At 42.4% G+C, this 15,356-nt stretch overlaps 1 protein-coding gene across 3 annotated transcripts in view; it reads right to left on the reverse strand.

The window, feature by feature from the left end:
• The window catches only part of LOC126299422 (E3 ubiquitin-protein ligase HUWE1), a 378,230-nt gene that overhangs the window by 238,954 nt on the left and 123,920 nt on the right, over window positions 1–15,356 (reverse strand). For all 3 annotated transcript variants that reach the window (XM_049991320.1, XM_049991321.1, XM_049991322.1), the window contains exons 11-13: window positions 13,223–13,492; window positions 2,375–2,599; window positions 1,902–2,078 (exon numbers count right to left, since the gene is read on the reverse strand). In XM_049991320.1, coding sequence (XP_049847277.1) covers window positions 1,902–2,078; window positions 2,375–2,599; window positions 13,223–13,492 — 672 coding nt within the window. The remainder of the gene's footprint in view (window positions 1–1,901; window positions 2,079–2,374; window positions 2,600–13,222; window positions 13,493–15,356) is intronic.

Below are 15,356 nucleotides of genomic sequence, written 5' to 3' on the forward strand. Positions count from 1 at the left end.
ACCTATCAATGGTGAATAGTACCTCCATTTCAACACCTCCCACCCATTACACACCAGTAAGCCCTTACATATAGTCTAGCCATCCATGGTCAAAGTATATGCAGTGACAGAAAACCTCTCTTCAAATACATTTAGGGTCTTGCTGAGGCCTTCACAAACCAGAATTACCCTCCACACTTTTTCCAGAAACGAATCTCCCATGCCTTGTCTCTCCAGTCACCACTGACCCCCTCCTACCCTCCCTCAACTGAGTCACTACCACTGGACTGAAGCAGCTGAATCAAGTTCTCTGCCAAAGTTTTGAAAACCTCTTATCGTGTCCTGGATGAGAAATATCCTCCCCACCTATCCCACCACCTACCCAACCTACACAGTATCCTTATCTGTCATGCTTCATGTCTGCTCCCATCTCCTTGCCCCATGGCTCATCTTTGGTAAAGACCTAGGTGCAAAACCTGTGCCATACATTCTCTCATTACCATCTATCTCCAATCCTTTCACTGGCATTTCATACCCCACCAAAGGCAGGGCCACCAGTAAAAGAAGTTATGTGGTATACCAACTTAGCTGCAACCACTGTGGGGCATTATACGTGGGAAGGACCACTAACAAGCTGCCTAACAGTAGCCAACAGAAAGCTAGACCACACAGTTGCCAAACCCGTCATGTAACACAGTGTGCTCGACTTCAGTGACACTCAGTCCACAGCATCTCAATTTTTCTCCGCAAACATCAGCTTTTCTAAATTCTGCTGGTGGGAACTTCTCCCTGTAACATATTCTTTGCCCCATACAACCATGTGCAATGGATGAGTATGTACTCTTGTTGAACACCAACCATTTCAATGGCAGTCACATTATGGTCCTTTGAGAAGCTGGATAAATGTACTGACAGATTGCTGCACACAGAGCACAATGTATCTGTTGTGTATCCTTGTTTTCAAGAGTGATCTGTCAAACATTTCCACGGCTGTAGACAATATTCTGCACATTCTCTTAGTACAAATGCATGTCAAGATAGATGCATTGTGCAAGCAGCAGTGGCTCACCGATCATCATCCAGGGATGAAATACAGGCACATGTCACAGCTGCTGTGTCATGAGAGATTATTTGAAAGCATCTGCTTGCAGGATTAAGACCATGTGTGCCTCTGATCGGTATCATAGAGCTCATTCACTCAATACACAGATGTCCCATCCCAGGCTTCATGGGGGATGGGGGATGGTGGATTGAGGGGGGGGGGGGGGGGGGGGGAGACATCAGTGACAACTCATGGTCACATCTGATGTTTCTACAAGTAGAATTACCAGTAACCAATACGATGTGCAGGCTGTTATCCCTATTTTATTCCAATTTCTTTGACAGGAAGGTGATGTGCTTTGTCAATAGGGCAGTCCATGTCCACATACAGTTGCTGCAACACACTCTTCATGATGTACAAAATCTGCCCTGGCCAGCAAGACCACCAAATCTCCTCACCAAATGAGTACATATGGGACATGATGAAGCAGAAACTTGGTCATTTCCTAGGGTCTGCAAAAACTATTGCCATACTGCAACAGGGGGTGCAAAAGGCGAGGGACAATCTATTGCAGTATGCCATTTGGCATTAAATTGTTTGCATGCAAGAATACACAGCTGTGTTGGCACTGATGTAATCGCTTGGGCACCCTTCACTGTGTCATGTTTCATTTGGTCTGAATTTGTTGTCATAATCTCTTTCAGTGATGAACTACCTGTCACTTCACTTGCCAATAAAATGATGTAGCCTTTGATGGTGTTGCATTTTTCCCAGCAGTGTAAATACACACATTTTTCTCTGTAGTGTAAATATACAATCACCAAAGTAATAAACAGAAATTATACAATATAGCAAAGCATTTATAATACATGATATTTACCAAAATTGATTTGCAGACAGTTGCTACAGCTTGTCCAGCAGATGTGACTGGGTGGTCAAGAGGTAGGTAAGAAATTTCCAGTATTTTCATTAAGCGAGGAATACCACCCTGAGAGATGAACTCACGGCAGTGATCATCTGTTGAATTATTAGTTAGAATTGAATCTAGAAATTTCATCTGAAATATAAAGACACACTCATGTAGGGCATCAACTGCTAAATGACATGAAGAAAGTGTAATTTTATGTTGTATATGCACAATTTACTGTTCAAGGAAGAATGAGGTAGAGCTGGTGGAGCAAAGTTGAATAAAGCTAGTCAAGCAGATGAAAGGTTAAGAATAAGATAAACGGTTTATTATTTATTTATTTATTTATTTAAATGGAGCTGTGGGCAGTACATGCAAGAACGCTAGCTGTTATTGAAATAGTCTATGTTGAACAATTTGTTTCGATGCAAATTACTAATACTTACCACATTAATAATGTAATCAACAAGAGGAACATTCATCCTTTCACCCACTGCACCATCTTCCTGTTGAGCATGTGATAATGTAGAAGCATCATCTTCATCCTCTTCATCACTGCTGCTACTCCCACCCTGCCTTGCAGAAGAAGGTTGAGGAACTTCAGCACGGACATTCCCTCGCCAAAGAGAATTTCTTGGATCTTGGTGAATATCATACAATTCATCCAAAAGCTGCAAGAATACATTAATTTTTTGTGTGTTGGCACTATCTAATTGAATAAAAAATTTAAAAAATCAGTTGTGTTTGATATTCCATTTGTGAAAATGGCTTAGGTAATCCATGAGAGAAATATAAATACAACCCAAGTATAAATGTGTGGGTACTGTGATACTCATCGTTTAACTTTATGAAATTGCAGGGAAATTAACCAAATGTAATAAATGTAAAATATTCATTTTGTGGAGTGCCATACCTATTTTAACACTCAACTGTTTTTCACTGTATCATGGACTCTCAAAAACTGAAATTAACATCTGCATACATCTCAAACCACTAACTACCTGCCTCGCCCTAGTAAACCTCACAAATTTACTTGCTCATGGTTGCTATCAGTCGATTATCAATTATAACTTAAACAAGTCAAAGCAATGCAAATGGGATACTCTATGGCTCAACAAGAGGAGATTGCTGAAATGCATTTTATTAGAAGCGTGTAAGGAAGAAAGGAAGCTTGGAGTTTAATGTTGGGTCAATGACAATTTCATTAGAGTCCAAGTCAATCCAAGGTATGGGGTGGAAGGGAACAGGATCACTAATATGTGCCCTAATCTCTTAAGGGAAACTGAAAAAAGTCTGTATCAAGATGATGATAGAAAGTGTTTGAAGTCTATTCCTCCTAAAGGAGAGTCCAGTGCCTCAAGCCCTGTACCACTTCACTCACCGACTATTACAGGAATGTATGAATGACTGCTTTTGTTTAGGTATACTGGGAGCAGCAGTGATTATAGCACACCAAACTCTTAAGATATTGTTGTGGGTAATTAACAGTGATTAAAAATTAATTAACCATAATTGGGTTCATTAAACGCTTAAGGAAAACCCTACAGATCATATAGTAAATGATCATACAAACATCAAATCTGCACACTGTACAATTTTTTAATAAATCCCAGCATGACAAGCTGTACAAACTGAACCTTCATGGCCAGATAATTTCCAAATCCCTGATCACGAACAGAAACACATTATTGGAAATGACTGAGTTTAGTATACCAACCAGCAGATGTCACAATGGCAGCAGACAAGCTGGCACGTGTAGCGCAGCAGGATAATGTGGAAAACTGCCATAGAAGCACACGTGACACATGGTATGGGCAGACCTGCTGGCAGAAGTGTTTACTTGCAGGCGGCAGCAAGTCAAGCGGGCCAGTGCTTACTCTGAGTTTGTCCACCAATGGACTGTATTGTGCAGAGTGCTTAGCCATTAGCCATCCAAACACTGAGTTCTTGCCTTGTTTGTCCCTATGTGGGTTCACACACTTTCCTTACAGATCAATTCAGATGGCGAGTTTGTTTCCCTCTCATACGGGTTCTGTTCCCTGGCTATTATTGAGCCACCTTCGGCCTGTGAACTATCCACACCAATCATTTAGTGATGCCGTGTTGTCATGCCTGTGCAGATACTAAAGTGGTAACTAAGGACTTCTTATGCATGTGATGCTCAACTATTTTCTTTCTCCTTTCCCCTTGTGCCCCCATGGTCCCTACATTTCTACAATGTTGGCAGTAACAGTTGCACCTACGGAAAGAGCAGCTATAGTTGCTACAGTAGCAGCAGGCTGCTGACAACCCAGAATGTTTATTTGCTTCATGCCCTTGCCTTGCTGGTGGAGAGGCAGGCTTCCATTGTTCCAGCTTCTGCACTGTCCCCACCTTCCCTCACACTGTTTGCCTCTTTTGACGAGTTGATGGAGAGGTGAGAGAATTACCTGCCCTGGTTCTTGCTGCACTGCCAGCTACAACATATTGTGAATCCAGTTGATAAAGCTGCCTTGTTGTTGTCCAACAGTGAAGGATGTACAAAGTTGCCTAAAATTTTAAGTCCCTCACTGAGCCCAAGAAACTTCCCTTTGATGAGCTTTGTTGGTTGCTTATGTGGTATATCTGACATCAAACCCATGTAGTGGTAGCATAGCTTTAGTTTAACCAGTATCCCAAGTGCCTTGGTCAGTCATATGCAGCCTGGACCATCGATTTCCAACACTTCAAACCCAAGTGTCATTTTGTGTGTTCCAAGTGTGCTATGTCTCATGCCAACCCACTAGTTTCTAATACGATAGTCTGGTTAGCTACCAATCTAGGGGTTGAGACTAAAGCAGTGACATAGTCCGACGTCTCTCTTTACCCAACATTGCCCAAATTGTGGTATTGCATGAGCTTACAGCACTGGCAAGATACATACTTCTGGATAATTGGCTAGAGGCTCAATTGGATTTGTGTGGTAAACAGCCATCTGCACCCTGCAGGATACCACACTTAACCAGTAACCAACCAATTCACAGTGTGTTGAGACTGTTGACAATGCCGATGCAGTGATGTCGTTTCATTGCCCATTCTCGCCCATGTTGAGCTCAATGGGATCATGCCACTTGCAGCATCTTAATTCACACCAGCAGTGTTTTTCAAGTCCCTGGTGTCATTCTCCTCCTGCTTGTTGGACGAGTCAGAGGTCCTGCCTTCGACCGTTATTTGTTGCATGTCTCCTGTGACTGCCCGCACATGCTGGCCATGTGTGGGGTATGGTGGCAGATACATCCACTGTTTGTGACAGTGAATAGGCTGTAAGTCAGTCAATGGATGTCCTGATGTTTTCACTGGACTCTGGGGCTGCCACCCCAGCACATTTTGCTGATCATTGTAGTGGGTGAGAGGCCAGTCACATTTAAGGTAAACATGGGAATAGCGGTCAGTCCAATTAATTTAGATACATACCGGCTCTTAGGGTGCTTGGAGTTGCAACAGCCATTCAGTCAGATTTCTCCTTATAGTAAACAGCACATACCCTTGTGGGGGCAATTCTCCGTCTCTGCACATTATAAGACTGTGGAATAGCAACTTACCTTGTCAGAATGTGTTTACTGTTTTTGGCTAAAGTGCATTTAGTGTGTCAATCCATTCTTTTTCATGATCCACTTGCAGATGTGACTCTTAAGCCATCAGCAGCACCCAAATTTTGTCAGGTCTACCCCATTCTCTTTAACATGTGCGAGAAGGTAAAGGTTGAGGAGCCATGTTGGTAGTTTCAGGGTATTGCTTTCCTATATCATTGAGTCAGTGGGCCATCTCATTCCTATGCTTGTGGTTTCTTGGACTTTTGTGGTCCTCAGGACCCACTTGGGGTTTTCCAGTTTAATTGTTTGCCTTTTAGAATCTCGTCTGCACTAGAAGTCTACTAATGTTATTTGGATCAGTAAACTCAGGACATTTCTTGTTGCATCAATTACCTTGATGACATCTGGGTCACAGGTTCTACTCAAGAGGAGCATTTACGAAACCTTCAGTCAGTTTCCCCACACCTTCCGGAGAATGGTCTTTCTTGCAAACAGGAGAAATGCAGAATGAGATTTTCACTCTGCAGTGGAGTGTGCACCGATATGAAACTTCGTGGCAGATTGAAACTGTGTGCCGGACCGATACTCAAACTCGGGACCTTTGCCTTTTGTGGGCAAGTGCTCTATTGATTGAGCTATCCAAGTAAGACTCACAATCCATCCTCACAGTTTCAGTTCTGCCAGCAGAGCACTTGAATGTGACAAAGGCCCCAAGTTTGAGTCTTCTCTCCCTGAAGATGCATTTTTTGGGTCATGTGCTATTGGTCTTGCCCCACAGACAGCACCATCGTTCCAATCCTTTTTGTGTAATATTTCATATTGCAACATGCACCTTCCAGCCTCTTATCCAGCTTTGCGAAAGAGTGTTAAGTTTGTATGGTCTGGATTATCAATGGGCTTTTCATCTCTTGAGCAGCATTTGTGCTCTGCTCCATGTCTAGCTTCCTTTACTATGTAAACTTTGACCTCTGGCCTGTGACATATGCCAGTGTGGCACTGACACCATCCTACCCAATTGGAATACAGATGGCACCAAACAGCCCATCGCTTACCCATCAAAGACTCGTTCCGCTGTACAGTGTACTTATTCACAAGTGGAAAAGGAGGCGCTAGCTATTATTCTTACAGCTGATAAATTTCATGTCTACCTGTATGGGACAAGGTTTCTCCTCACCACTGACCACAAGCCATAGTTCCAAGCTGCCAGACAGGACTACCCACCGATTACAGCAGTGGGCACTCCTCCTCAGTACCTATTGTTATGACTCATTACCCCTAAACACACCAATTTGAGCAACAAGTAGCTCTTGTGGTTGCATTATATAATGCCTTGCAGCAAACCCTGTCAGACTTTCTGACTGCACATAAAGTCACGACTGCCATGGCTGCTGACCCGTTTTTCTGAAAAATGGTTTCAGCAATCCAGTTGGGTTGGTTGCGGTGCATCTCTTTGGGTGGGGATCAGGCATGGTGTACATTTTTTCTCCTACTTGGTCAGGTAAGTGTTGTCCAGAGAAATTCTCGGGCTTGCCATGAAGAAAAAATGCTGTCGTGTGGTCATTCCCCCGGTATTGCAACCTCACATACTCCAGTTGCTGCATGCGATGCACTGGGATATGATTTGTGTGATTGCACTGGCAGGACATCATGTTTACTGGCCGGCAATTGATCAAAACATTGAATGTCCTCTTGTGCAGAATGTGCAAAGAATCGGGGAGCACCGCTGCACCAGTCCTCTCGTTGGCTGATCCCAGAGCACTCATCACAGGAGAGGGTCACGTCAATTTCACTGGCCCCATTTTTGGTCAGCAAGTTTTCATTGAAATTTTCTGTACATATGGCATTGAGTCTGCACAGCAGAACATCAATGACTGCCACGGTTTGCATTTGCAGCGGTATCCAGCATATGAGTACCCCACCATTTCACCTGGCTTCTAACAACTCAAGAGATGGAGCACCTGATGCATAAATGTAAGACCCAAATGAAGTCCCTGTCTGCGGTTTCCCTTGTCGATGGTTGCTGTCTGGCAGTATGTTTGTGTGGGCGCAAGTCATGGTATCTCCTGGATTTGCTTTACCCTGAGTTGCATCCCAGGGACCGCTGTGGACTGCTGTGTCTTCCTCTCAGGACTGCCCTTTGGGCAGCAGCAGGTGTGGCTGCCATGTGTCGTGGTGGGCCACAAAGGTCAGCAGTTGTTTGTGGTGGATGTCAGTGGGGAGCAGCTGACCATCCATCAAATCAGCTACATCCATGCCCTGTTGGGATCTCACTGCCACAGTGTGGTGGTCTGCCAGACAGTATGCCGCGTCACAACGCTGTTTTGGATGTGGACTCCCACTTGCACCAGTGTGTTTCCCTGTTGCCACCCACCCCTCACATTCCGTCCTCCCATTGGCTGCAGCAGTGGCCGCCAGTAAGCCTGCACCAGTGCCTGCCATTGTGGAACCCATGGATTTTGAAACTCCCCCCCCCCCCCCCCCCCCTACCTCACTAATGGATATGCCATCAACTCCTCTGCCTCTTTACACTGTAGAAGATGACCAAAATTTACATCCATTGGGTTCCAAAACTTCCAAATTATCACTCCACTTTAAGGAGTATCTGTCTATGAAGAATAAAAATGCAATTTGGTATAAGTCTAATGACTGACAAGGTATGCCATAAAGCTAACTTCTTCATTCGAGTGGAATAATGCTCTGTAAAACAAAGAAATAATGAAAGCAAGGCAGGATGAATGTGCTGTGGAAAAAAAACCCTCATAAAGTCATTACTTCCTTATATTCTGACGGCAGCTTTAATAACCATGCAATGGAAAGTGATACACAATGCAAGTCAAGTGCATATGCTGGTTGGTAATCTGTTATAATAAAACTTCAGTCATTTTCACTGCATGAATTTTTTTCTGGTTTAGTAAATAATTCTGTGACATTTAATGAGAGACTGAAAGTTTTCTTATGGCTTTATTTCACCTTTAAACATGTAATAACAATACTGACATTCATTACAGTTACTGCAAGATGGAGGACTAACCCTTCAAAACCAGCAGTCTTTAACGAAGGGTACTGTGAGAGTGGTGGGTATATTGTTACAGTATTATTAACTACTGTGGACAAGTCATAAACAGATATACTCAAGTATTGGTATTATAAGACTATCATTTAATGCTATTATGAAAAGGAAACTTGTTACTCACCACGTAGCAGAGATGCTGAGCCGCAGATAGGTGCAACACAAAGATAGTCACAAATTAAGCTTTCGGCCAGTAAGGCCTTCATAATTTAAAAAAAATAAATAAAACACACACACACACACACACACACACACACACACACACACACACACAGTACGTGCACTAATACAACTCGCACACACACACAACTGCAGGGGGGGGGGGGGGAGGGAGGGGGAGAGAGAGAGAGAGAGAGAGAGAGAGAGAGAGAGAGAGAGAGAGAGAGAGAGAGAGAGAGAGAGAGAGAGAGTGTGTGTGTGTGTGAGTGTGAGTGTGAGTGTGAGTGTGAGTGTGTGTGTGGGTGTGGGCGCGCGCACGCACATTTTTGATAAAGGCCTTAGTAGCTGAAAGTTTTATTTGTGACAGTATTTTTGTTTGCCTATTTGTGATTCAGCATCTCTGCTATATGGTGAGTAGCAACTTTCCTTTTCATTCCTTCCTTTGCTGTCTCTGACAGAATTACAATGTCATTGACAAACATCAAAGTTTTTATTTCTTCTCGGTGGATTTTAATTCATACTCCAATTTTTCTTTTGTTTCCTTTACTGCTTGCTCAATATACAGACTGAATAGTATCGGGGATAGGCTACAACACTGTCTCACTTCCTTCCCAACCTCTGCTTCCCTTTCATGCCCCTCGACTCTCATAACTGCCATCTGGTTTCTGTAAAATTATAAATAGTCTTTTCCTCCCTGTATTTGACCTGTGCCACCTTCAGAATTTGAAAGTGTGTGCTCCAGTCAACATTGTCAAAAGCTTTCTGTAAGTCTACAAATTCTAGACACATAGGTTTGCCTTTCCTTAACCTATGTTCTAAGACAATCGATAGTGTAAGTATTGCTTCACATGTTCCAACATTTCTATGGAGTCGAAACTGATCTTCCCCAAAATCGGCTTCTACCAGTTTTTACATTTGTCTGTAAAGAATGTGTGTTAGTATTTTGAGCCGTGACTTATTAAACTAATAGTTCAGTAATTTTCACACCTGCTTTCTTTGGGATTGGAATTATAATATTTTTCTTTAAGTCTGAGGGTGTTTCGCCTGTCTCATACATCTTGCTCACCAGATGGTTGGGGTTTGTCAGTGATGGCTCTCCCAAGGCTGTAAGTAGTTCTAACAGAATGTTGTCTACTCCCGGGGCCTTGTTTCAACTCAGGTCTTTCAGTGCTCTGTCAAACTCTTCATGCAGTATCATATCTCCCATTTCATCGTCATCTATGTCCACTTCCATTTCCATAACGTTGCCCTCAAGTATGCCACCCTTGTGTAGACCCTCTATATACTCCTTCCACCTTTCTGCTCTCCCTTCTTTGCTTAGAACTGGTTTTCCATCTGAGTGGTTCTCTTTTCTCAAAAGGTCTCTCTAATTTTCCTGTGGCCATTATCTACCTTACAGCTAGTGATATATGCATCTATATCCTTACATTTGTCTTCTAGCCATCCCTGCTTAGCCGTTTTGCACTTCCTGTTTATCTCATTTTTGAGACGTTTGTATTCCTTTTTGCCTGCTTCATTTACTGCATTTTTATATTTTATCCTTTCATCAATTAAATTCAGTATCTCTTCTGTTACCCAATGATTTGTACTAGCCCTCGTCTTTTTACCTACTTGATCCTCTGCTGCCTTCATTATTTCATCTCTCAGAGCTAACTATTCTTCTTCTACTGTATTCCCCCCCCCCCCCCAAATTTTTTAATGCTTTCCTTGAAACTCTCTACAACCTCTGGTTCTTTCAGTTTATCCAGGTCCCATCTCCTTAAATTCCCACCTTTTTGCATTTTCTTCAGTTTTAATCTACAGTTCATAACCAACATATTGTGATCAGAGTCCGCATCAGCTCCTGGAAATACCTCACAATTTAAAATAAGTTTCCTAAATATCTGTCTTACCTTTATATAATCTATCTGAAACCTTCCAGAGTGTCCAAGCCTCTTCCATGTATACAACCTTCTTTCATGATTCTTAAACCAAGTGCTAGCTTTGATTAAAGTTATGCTCTGTGAAAATTGTACCAGGCGGCTTCCTCCTTCATTTCTTACCTCCATTCCACATTCACCTATTACTATTCCTTCTCTTCCTTTTCCTAACATTGAATTCCAGTCCCCCTTTATCATTAAATTTTCATCTTGCTTCACTATTTGAATAATTTCTTTTATCACATCATACATTTCTTCAATCTCTTCGTCATCTGCAGAGCTAGTTGGCATATGAACTTTCACTACTGTGGTAGGTGTGGGCGTCATATCTATCTTGGCCACAATAATATTTTCACTATGCTGTTTGTAGTAGCTTACCCACAATATTTTTTTATTTATTATTAAACCTACTCCTGCATTACCCCTATTTGATTTTGTATTTATAACCCTGCATTCACCCAACCAGAAGTCTTGTTCCTCCTGCCACCGAACTTCACTAATTCCCATTACATCTAGCTTTAATCTATCCACTACTCTAGTTAAATTTTCTAATCTACCCACCCAATTAAGGGATCTGTCATTCCACACTCCCATCTGTAGAACACCAGTTTTCTTTCTCCTGATAATGATCCTCCCAAGTAGTCCCCACCTGGAGATCCAAACGGGGGACAATTTTACCCCCGGAATATTTTACCTAAGATGATGCCTTCATCATTTAACCTTACAATAAAGCTGCATGACGTCAGGAAAAATTACAGCTGCAGTTTCCCCTTTCTTTCAGCCATTCGCAGTACCAGCACAGCAAGGCCGTTTTGGTTATTGTTACAAGGCCAGATCAGTCAATCATCCAGACTGTTGCCCCTGCAACTACTGAAAAGACTGCTGACCCTCTTCAGGAACCACACATTTGTCTGTTTGTGTGGCCTCTCAACAGATATCCCTCAATTGTGGTTGCACCTACAGTACAGCTATCTGTATCGCTGAGGCACACAAGCCTCCCCACCAATGGCAAGGTCCATAGTTCGTGTGAGGTTCAATAAAATATATACCTTAACTGTATGCTGATACCATGAGCAATATTCTAGGTTAAATTCGAATCTTATCCAACAGCCTCAGTATTATTGGGTGACACCTTGCCACAGTAATACAGCAATGTTGGCCCCTGGGTTCAATGGCTTTCTTCTCTATCGAAATGACAATCACCACCACCACCACCACCACCACCACCACCACCACCACCCACTAAGAAAATATACTCTACGTGCACTTATCACAGTCACCCACAGTATACAGATGAACTCTAGACATTCATTCAACATGCAAGATCCTCCTGAACAATGTCGCTAGGCTGCGAGTCATATGAATAAGTACATTCCAACAAACAAAATGCCAAAATCAGGCTATATCTGTCTTATTCCCCATTTAGTAATTTGAGCATTCTGCTTTAAAACTACTCAACAGCTTACAACTGTGCCCTGGACCAGGACTTAAAACATGAAATCTTGCCTTTCATTGGCAATTGTATTACTGACTGAGCTACCCAGAAACAATTTATTAGATGTTCTCACAGCTTCACTTCAGACAGTAGTTTTGTCCTAGTAACCAAACTTCATAGAAGTTATCCTGCAAATCATTGTGCTCTTGCAGTCCTGGAATAAAGGATATGCAGACACACAGCTCAACCACAGCCTATGGCAGTTTGAGTACTGCTCCTCTACAGTTTCCATCTTCTAAGAAGTTCCAAAACAGTGCATACTCTGAAACTTCCTGGCAGATTAAAACTGTGTGCCCGACCGAGACTCGAACTCGGGACCTTTGCCTTTCGCGGGCAAGTGCTCTACCAACTGAGCTACCGAAGCACGACTCACGCCCGGTACTCACAGCTTTACTTCTGCCAGTATCCGTCTCCTACCTTCCAAACTTTACAGAAGCTCTTCTGCGAAACTTGCAGAACTAGCACTCCTGAAAGAAAGGATATTGCGGAGACATGGCTTAGCCACAGCCTGGGGGATGTTTCCAGAATGAGATTTTCACTCTGCAGAGTGAAAATCTCATTCTGGAAACATCCCCCAGGCTGTGGCTAAGCCATGTCTCCGCAATATCCTTTCTTTCAGGAGTGCTAGTTCTGCAAGTTTCGCAGAAGAGCTTCTGTAAAGTTTGGAAGGTAGGAGACGGATACTGGCAGAAGTAAAGCTGTGAGTACCGGGCGTGAGTCGTGCTTCGGTAGCTCAGTTGGTAGAGCACTTGCCCGCGAAAGGCAAAGGTCCCGAGTTCGAGTCTCGGTCGGGCACACAGTTTTAATCTGCCAGGAAGTTTCATATCAGCGCACACTCCGCTGCAGAGTGAAAATCTCATTCCAGTGCATACTCTGTTGTATAATGAAAGATTCCTTCTGGAGAGAAATCTGCTGGTTATAAACCACCACCACATTATGCCATTTTATGAATGAGATCTCACTCATGAACATGCAATTTTACCTCTGAAATAAACCACTAAATTATAGTAGTTAAAGCAATTTATCATTAGACATCAGTACAAAACACTATTTTATGCTGAGTAGAATTTAAACATGAAACACGATTATTAATACAATACCTTTGTTACTGCAGTTATTGCTGGAGCTTTGAGAGTTGGTTGATGTCTTATAAGCTCATCCATAGCATTCCCCAAATTACAGGGCGTATCTGTCGCTGGATCAGAACTTTTTCGCCTTTTCATTGCTCCTAAGTATGTTGGTGATATAAGTATTTTGAACAGTCTTGGAAAAGGCAGGTACTGCATAAATGCTTCCAACCCACGTCCATTCAGACACAATGCACTAAAAATATTTGGAAGTGACCCTAGAACTTCTCTAGTTGCTGGAACCTAAGAAAATGAGATCAGTTCAATTAGTAATATTTTAGTGTAGAAGGACTCCCTGAAGTAACATAGTATGAATTATATTAGATGGGATAGATTATGAGCAGATGACAACATTCAAAGAACACAATGAAACACACTGCTGCTTTATTTATTAGTAAATTTGTCTGAACAATGTGAACAGAATGAGAGCTATTGTTAAACCGTAAAATAATTTAGTTACCTACATCTTTCTGACTTAACATTGTTTTATCACTTTCTGCAAGAAACTACTGTTGCACAATAGAAAAGTAAGTAAGCAAGCAAGCATAGGAATAAAATTTTGTTGGAAAGAGGTCACTAAGTCAGCCACATCTGCTGGCTACACAACAGTGTCATAACCTAATTTCAACATGTGAGACCAAAAGTACAAACAAACGAGATCATTTCATCAGACTATGTAAGACAGAAGCCAAGAACAACTAATTCAGCATGTTGAGAATAGAGTGGAGCAGCCTTAATGAGGCTACATGTAGTAACGTCACCTAGAGACATCATAAGAATAACTTTCAGGGTGCAAACTTCACATTAGAAAACACTCTGAAACCTGGAAGTGAAGTGCTGGAGTAGCCTACAGTGCTCATAGGCTCAGAAAACAAGAGAAGATGTGTCTCTAATGTGGGAGATCACATCATTTCGTGCTATAAAATCTCCATCCTCGTCAAGCTCATCCTCAGAGTAGACCATCGCATCTGCATCATGGATACCAATGGAAGACAGCTCTTAAGTTGCACATGCTCTGGTGAATTCAAGAAGTATCTGCCAACTTGGGGTTTACTGCTACAAGTCCACAGCCATCTGGACTTGGAGGCCACTTCTGATCTTCAATCCAACATCCTGCGGGTCACAGCAGACACTGGCTGAGGGTGGGGAAGGGTCCTATCTTCTATGGATGAAGAATCGATCAGCCCATCCACAAGCTGTTCAACTTGGGCACTGGGTGCCTGTGTCATCGCTACTGGGGTGGTACACATATCACCTTACCAGCTGTATGCTTTCTGTAGCTGATGTGTCTGGGCCAAATACCTCATGACATAAGCATCAAACGAAAAAACTACAAAGAACAAAACTTGTGTAGCTTGAAGGGGGAAACCAGATGGCACTATGGTTGGCCCACTAGACGGTACTGCCATAGGTCAAACAGATGTCAACTGCATTTTTTAAAATAGGAACCCCCATTTTTTATTACATACTCATGTAGAACGTAAATATGAATTAGTTGGAGCACTTTTTCGCTTTGTGATAGATGACACTATAATAGTCACAAACACATGACTCACTATTTTAGACAAACAGTTGGTAACAGGTCGGTTTTTTAAATTAAAATACAAAACATAGGTACGTTTGAACATTTTATTTCGGTTGTTCCAATGTGATACATGTACCTTTGTGAACTTATCATTTCTGAGAACGCATGCTGTTACAGCATGATTACCTGTAAATACCACATTAATGCAATACATGCTCTAAATTATGTCCGTCAACCTCAATGCATTTGGCAATATGTGTAACGACATTCCTCTCAACAGAGAGTAGTTTGCCTTCTGTAATGTTCGCACATGCATTGACAATGCGCTGACGCATGTTGTCAGGCATGGTCAGTGGATCACGATAGCAAATATCCTTCACCTTTCCCCACAGAAAGAAATCCGGGGGCGTCAGATCCAGTGAACGTGCAGGCCATGGTATGGTGCTTCGATGACCAATCCACCCGTCATGAAATATGCTATTCAATACCGCTTCAACCAAATGTGAGCTATGTGCTGGACATCCATCATGTTGAAAGTACATGCAGTGAAACATCTTGTTGATGTGGTGGTGGTGGTGGTGG

This window comes from Schistocerca gregaria, chromosome X (genome assembly GCF_023897955.1).
Source record: "Schistocerca gregaria isolate iqSchGreg1 chromosome X, iqSchGreg1.2, whole genome shotgun sequence".
NCBI classification, from domain to species: Eukaryota; Metazoa; Arthropoda; class Insecta; order Orthoptera; family Acrididae; genus Schistocerca; species Schistocerca gregaria.